Raw genomic sequence first — 6,528 nt, forward strand, 5'->3', positions numbered from 1 at the left:
AGAGAGAGAGAGAGAGAGAGAGAGAGAGAGAAGAGAGAGAGAGAGAGAGAGAGAGAGAGAGAGAGAGAGAGAGAGAGAGAGAGAGAGAGAGAGAGAGAGAAACATCCCACAAAGAGAAACTTGAAAGCGTAATAATAACTGGCGAGCCCGGAGTAAGGACGATACTAGCTGTGGCTATGACTCATAACCTTGACCGACTCATACCATCCTGCTTAATACTAAAGACCGTGTTACATAGTCGTTTTTTCGTTAGTTTCGTTCTGTCAATTCTGTCCGGTTGATTTTTCTTCTACTGGCCATTGTCGTATTACAGACACAAATGACAAGCATTTGCCAGGTATCATATGTTCTTGCAGTAAATGTTTACTTAATTTGTGTTAGATGTAGGCCTACTTGACATCAAACTGCATTACAGTCGTATTACATAGTTTACATAATTTATCACCGGTTTCCTATCCGCTTGACTTAGATTTTACCATTTTCCATTCTTGTATCAATGTGGATTTTTTGTTTCTGTTAAAAAACTGATTTTAAACAGACAGTTTAAAAGTGAGAGACTTTTAGTGCTTTTGTTTGTCATGAGTGTCTGAGCTTTGAAGCAGCAGGAAATTGCGGCATTTTCTTCAAATAAACATGATGTCTGCAGTTGACACGCGCGCTCACATAAGAGACTGAGAGAGAGAGAGAGAGAGAGAGAGAGAGAGAGAGAGAGAGAGAGAGAGAGAGAGAGAGAGAGAGAGAGAGCGAGCGAGACAGAGAGAGAGAAAGGGGGAGGAAGAGAGAGATAGATATACAGAGAGAGAGAGAGAGATAAAGAGAGAGAGAGATAAAGAGAGAGAGAGAAAGAGGGAGGAAGAGAGAGAGAGAGAGAGCGAGCGAGAGACAGAGCGAGCGAGAAACAGAGAGAGAGAGAGAGGGAGGAAGAGAGAGAGAGAGAGATAAAGAGAGAGAGATAAAGAGAGAGAGATATATATATAAAGAGAGAGGAAGAGAGAGAGAGAGAGAGAGAGAGAGAGAGAGAGAGAGAGAGAGAGAGAGAGAGATGGAGGGGGGTGGAGAGAGAGTGAGTCAACCCGAAAAGAAAAGCCGGATAGCGATATTGACTTAACAATTGTGTCAGTGTGGGTGAAAGACTACACGCTACCAGCCAGTATAAGGGCGGTGCGTGTGTGTGTGTTTTCGCCGTGAGAGCTTCGCTCATAACTTTTTTAAATTTTTAAATTTTTTTTATAGCATCATTGCTTGAGCATCTCGCGACGGCTACAATGTTAGACCTGTGTACGGGACGCTTTAAAGGCCAACATCCACAAGAATTTTTCTCCTGGAGCGACCTAAACTTGAACCCGAGGCAGTTCGCCAAAAAGAACCGCCGATCACGAGAAAAGCATGCGTATCGCATGCGAGACGATTTGCAAGCCAGCCAGCGCAGCAGCGGGTGGGGATTTGGTCTCGGCAAAGAAACAAACAATGCAGTGTTTGATCTCGGTGAGACTGAAAGAGAGACAGAGAGCACGAGAGAGAGCGACAGGGACACAGTGATTCAAGGCGCACAACTCTAGTAAAGTTGTCGTAGCACGTCCGCCTATGGCCAAAGTGATCCGGGTTCGATTCCCGGCATGTGTGGTCTATGTTTTTTTTTGTTTTTTTTTAATTCTTGTTTACTATTGTTTATTATGAACGTTTTAATGTTTTATTTTACTCTAATAATTTTTTTAATTGTGTAAAATAAATAATGTTTTTTTTTTAAATCCACGTGCACAAGACAAAAACTTTCATACTGGGGGAGCGAGCCAGTCTGAAGAGTACTCGGGTCCAGTGCCAGCGTTTTTACATTTAGTCAAGTTTTGACTAAATGTTTTAACGTAGAGGGGGGAATCGAGACGAGGGTCGTGGTGTATGTGTGTGTGTGTGTGTGTGTGTGTGTCTGTGCGTGTGTGTGTGTAGAGCGATTCAGACTAAACTACTGGACCGATCTTTATGAAATTTGACATGAGAGTTCCTGGGTATGATATTCCCATACATTTTTTTCATTTTTTTGATAAATGTCTTTGGTGACGTCATATCCGGCTTTTCGTGAAAGTTGAGGCGGCATTGTCACGCTCTCATTTTTCAACCAAATTGATTGAAATTTTGGCCAAGCAATCGTCGACGAAGGCCGGGGTTTGGTATTGCATTTCAGCTTGGTGGCTTAAAAATTAATTAAGGACTTTGGTCACTAAAAATCTGAAAATTGTAAAAAAAATCATTTTTTTCTAAAACTATCCACATTTACGTTCATCTTATTCTCCATCATTTGCTGATTCCAAAAACATATAAATATGTTATATTTGGATTAAAAACAAGCTCTGAAAATTAAATATATAAAGATTATTATCAAAATTAAATTTTCGAAATTAATTTAAAAGCACTTTCATCTTATTCCTTGTCGGTTCCTGATTCCAAAAACATATAGATATGATATGTTTGGATTAAAAACACGCTCAGAAAGTTAAAACAAAGAGAGGTACAGAAAAGCGTGCTATCCTTCTGAGCGCAACTGCTACCCCGCTCTTCTTATCAATTTCACTGTCTTTGCCGTGAGCGGGTGACTGACGATGCTACGAGTATACGGTCTTGCTGCGTTGCATTTCGTTCAGTTTCATTCTGTGAGTTCGACAGCTACTTGACTAAATGTTGTATTTTCGCCTTACGCGACTTGTTTATAATTTCGCTTCACGCGACTTGTTATTTATGTATCCAAAACATCATAGAACGTGGTACAATGCATGAAAACAACGCCGACAGTAAACAAGATGTTATCTGGGCAGTACATTGGGTTGAACTAAAAGAATTCTGCTGAGAATGTACAAAAGAACAAGTCGCGTGAGGCGAAAATAGTTTCATTCAGTTTCAGCGTGGTGGCTTAAAAATAATTAATGACTTTGGTCATTAAAAATCTGAAAATTGTAAAAAAAAATATATTTTTTATAAAACCATTCAAATTTACGTTCATCTTATTCTCCATCATTTTCTGATTCCAAAAACATATAAATATGTTATATTTGGATTAAAAACAAGCTCTGAAAATTAAATATATAAAAATTATTATCAAAATTAAATTGTCGAAATCAATTTAAAAACACTTTCATCTTATTCCTTGTCGGTTCCTGATTCGTGAAAGCGAAATTACAACATTTAGTCAATCTGTCGAACCCACAGAATAAAACTGCACGTACTGCAGTGTTTTCAGTCACGAGAATAAAACAGCGTCGTCAATCCACGCGGCAAGGAAGTCGCTCAATTTTTGCGTGCAACACGAAGTAAACAGACATGCAAGAATAGCGACGGGTTCAAGTTTAGGTCGCTCCAGGAGAAAAATTCTTGTGGATGTTGGCCTTTAAAACTGCTCGCAAAGGCAACAGAAGTTTTGTTCAGGGAGAAGTCTTTACTTGTTCACTGCTATCCAGATAGTACTGGTTTTCCAGGTAGTACTGTAACTCGCGTATGTGTACGTGTGTGTGTGTACGTGTGTGTGTGTGTGTGTGTGTGTGTGTGTGTGTGTGTGTGTGTGTGTGTGTGTGTATCCTACAGCAGGCATCTGTTAGGCCAAAAAAAAAAAAAAAGTCTGTTTACGGTATCCCGACCGACCCTATTTTTTCGCGCGACCCTAGACTTTTTTGGGGGCATCTGGGGGAAAAAACAAGAAAAAAAAGTCTTTGTTTTTTGGCAAAATAACTTAAAAATATGTGTTTTTTTAGAAGAAAAAAATCCGGACCTATCGACCCTATTTGTTTTGCCTATGTTACCGTAAACAGACTATTTTTTTTTGTTGGCCCTATATTGTTTGTTTGTTTGTTTGTTTGTTTGCTTAACGCCCAGCCGACCACGAAGGGCCATATCAGGGCGGTGCTGCTTTGACATTTAACGTGCGCCACCCTATATTGTTGTCAGTACAACTACAACAAACACAGTCACAGGAGTCCATGTCAACACAACGCTTAATCCCGTTCAAATGTAGACACTGTTCTGCTACCCTTCACTAGCAGCATCAGACACCTCCGACGAGCTGCTATTCACCGTGTATGCGGACTCATCGGCCTCAGAGCTGTCGTCAAAATGTGATGAGGGCGCAGCGGATTGCGGCGTGCCCTGGGCAGACTCATCGGCCTCAGAGCTGTCGTCGAAGTGTGATGAGGGCGCAGCGAATTGCGGCGTGGTCGTTGCTGCATCCAGATTCCCTACGGCACCAGCAGCTCCGACCTGGGCAGACTGACCTTGGGCTGCTGTCTTGACCTTGCGGCGATTGTGCCGGTATCCCAGGGCAGCCCCGATGACGACTGCCACTACCACCAGGCTCAAGCAGCTCGCTATGATCATCATGCTAGCGCTGTTGCTGTCCGCACTCTCTTGCTTCTTTGTCTCTGCCTCACTTTGTTGCGCCTTAATTTCTGTATCATTCCGTTGCTTCTCCGTCCCTGCATCATTTTGTTGCTTCTCCGTCCCTGTATCATTCTGTTGCTTCTCCGTCCCTGTATCCGTGAGCCAGGACAAAGAGTGAGTAAGGTTAAAGACAAAACTTAATGAGGGGCAAATGTGTAGGCTGAATCTGGATGTGTATGTGTGTGAATTACTTAATTAGTTAATTAATCAATGTGTGTGAATTAGTTAATTAATTAATTAGTCAATGCATCAGCTTAATTAGTTAAGCTTGTTAACCCCTGCATCAGTGAGCGAAGACTTCAAGAAATGACTCCATTAAAATAGGACTCGCCACAGAAAGTATTAGTCGTGTCAATTTTTGACGTATGCTCAAGTGAAGGGATGGTCTTAGTTCACGTAAACGTCTGTTCAGACCTGAGATGGTGAGGCTAACTGTTTTTTTACGAGTTGGAGTGTGCCTTTAACGTAGAAGTATCTGTATTGTTATTGTATATATGTCAACATGCCAAAGATGAATTTCATTGAATATTTTTGAGACACGTATGTGTGTGTGCGCGCATTATGAATTATCAGCTTAGCGCTTGTCATCACCTACACTATACAATTTTGCCTAGACACTTTTTGAGTATTCATGTTAGAAAATTGCAATATCTCTACTCTTTGGTCTTTCAGTCACGTGAAATGGTCTGAAGAAGACACGAAGAAAGCTCTGGTAGCAATGAAAGATAGTCGGCTTGGGTTAAATACCTATGCAAATGAGTTCGGCTAATTTCAGCTGTTTGCCCAGTTCAATTTACCCGACCAGTTCTCAAATGTCAAGAAACAAGTCCCCGTGTTCACATAACACATCAGATCCTTTATTTGACTTGCAGGTGTGTAGCTCTAACCCCAATCTTCAGATATAACCCCACCGTCTTAGCTTTACAGCCTTTCGATGGGCCAGTCACAGCGTATAGTTCTAAGGGTGTCCACATTACCCCCCTCTACACTATAACAAATCACCAACAATAAAATATTTACATTAAATCAAATTTAACATTATCTATTCACTATTGTCGTTATGCAACACCGGTTCAAGTGAGTGTGTCTTCACTATTTAGCCTTTGTTATTTATGTGATTTAAGAAAAGTTTACAAACAAAGACTGAATACACAGATCAACATGAGAAAATATATCCAGAATAAATGGCTTTTACCAAATGATTCTAAACACTAACATACACACATACTCACACAAGCATACACACGCACATACACACACACACACCAAAAACACATACGTACACATACACACACACAGACACACACACAGACACACAAAGAAGAAGAAAACACACACACACACACACACACACACACACACACACACACACACACACACACACACACACACACACACACAAGGAAGTAAACACACACACACACACACACACACACACACACACACACACACACACACACAGAGCCAGCTCACACACGGTTCTCGGGTAATTACTTATTTCAAGACGTGGTCCTGTCAACCGTGTGTTCCCGGGGTTTACAATCACATCGTAATTGTAGGTTCCTGCGACTGTGGGCATCGGTAGATTGCGAATCGAACACGTTCCTCTTACGTATGCAGCTGTGTTAGCCACAAAACTTTCTGTGGAAAGCGATCCTTTTTCTTGCGTTTCAGTCTGCAACATAGTCGCCCTTATTATTACATTTAGTCAAGTTTTGACTAAATGTTTTAACATAGAGGGGGAATCGAGCCGAGGGTCGTGGTGTATGTGTGTGTGTGTGTGTGTGTGTGTGTGTGTGTGTGTGTGTGTGTGTGTCTGTGTGTGTCTGTGTGTGTCTGTGCGTGTGTGTGTGTAGAGCGATTTAGACCAAACTACTGAACCGATCTTTATGAAATTTGACATGAGAGTTCCTGGGAATGATATCCCCGGATGTTTTTTTTTTCGATAAATACTTTTGATGACGTCATATCCGGCTTTTTGTAAAAGTTGAGGCGACTCTGTCACACCATCATTTTTCAATCAAATTGATTGACATTTTTAAAAAGCAATCTTCGACAAAGGCCGGACTTCGGTATTGCATTTCAGCTTGGTGGCTTAATTAAAAATTA

The 6,528-nt window shown here is 41.2% G+C and overlaps 1 protein-coding gene across 1 annotated transcript; it reads right to left on the reverse strand.

The window, feature by feature from the left end:
- Positions 1 to 3,754: 3,754 nt before the first annotated feature.
- Positions 3,755 to 6,089, reverse strand: LOC138972299 (uncharacterized). Its single transcript, XM_070344995.1, has 2 exons — positions 5,914 to 6,089; positions 3,755 to 4,508 (listed from the first exon to the last, which is right to left on the reverse strand). Exons 1-2 carry the CDS (start codon positions 5,996 to 5,998, stop codon positions 4,009 to 4,011), a joined length of 585 nt encoding a protein of 194 aa, XP_070201096.1. The 5' UTR covers positions 5,999 to 6,089; the 3' UTR covers positions 3,755 to 4,008.
- Positions 6,090 to 6,528: the final 439 nt, after the last annotated feature.

The sequence above is a fragment of the Littorina saxatilis genome, linkage group LG8 (genome assembly GCF_037325665.1).
Source record: "Littorina saxatilis isolate snail1 linkage group LG8, US_GU_Lsax_2.0, whole genome shotgun sequence".
Lineage (NCBI taxonomy): Eukaryota > Metazoa > Mollusca > Gastropoda > Littorinimorpha > Littorinidae > Littorina > Littorina saxatilis.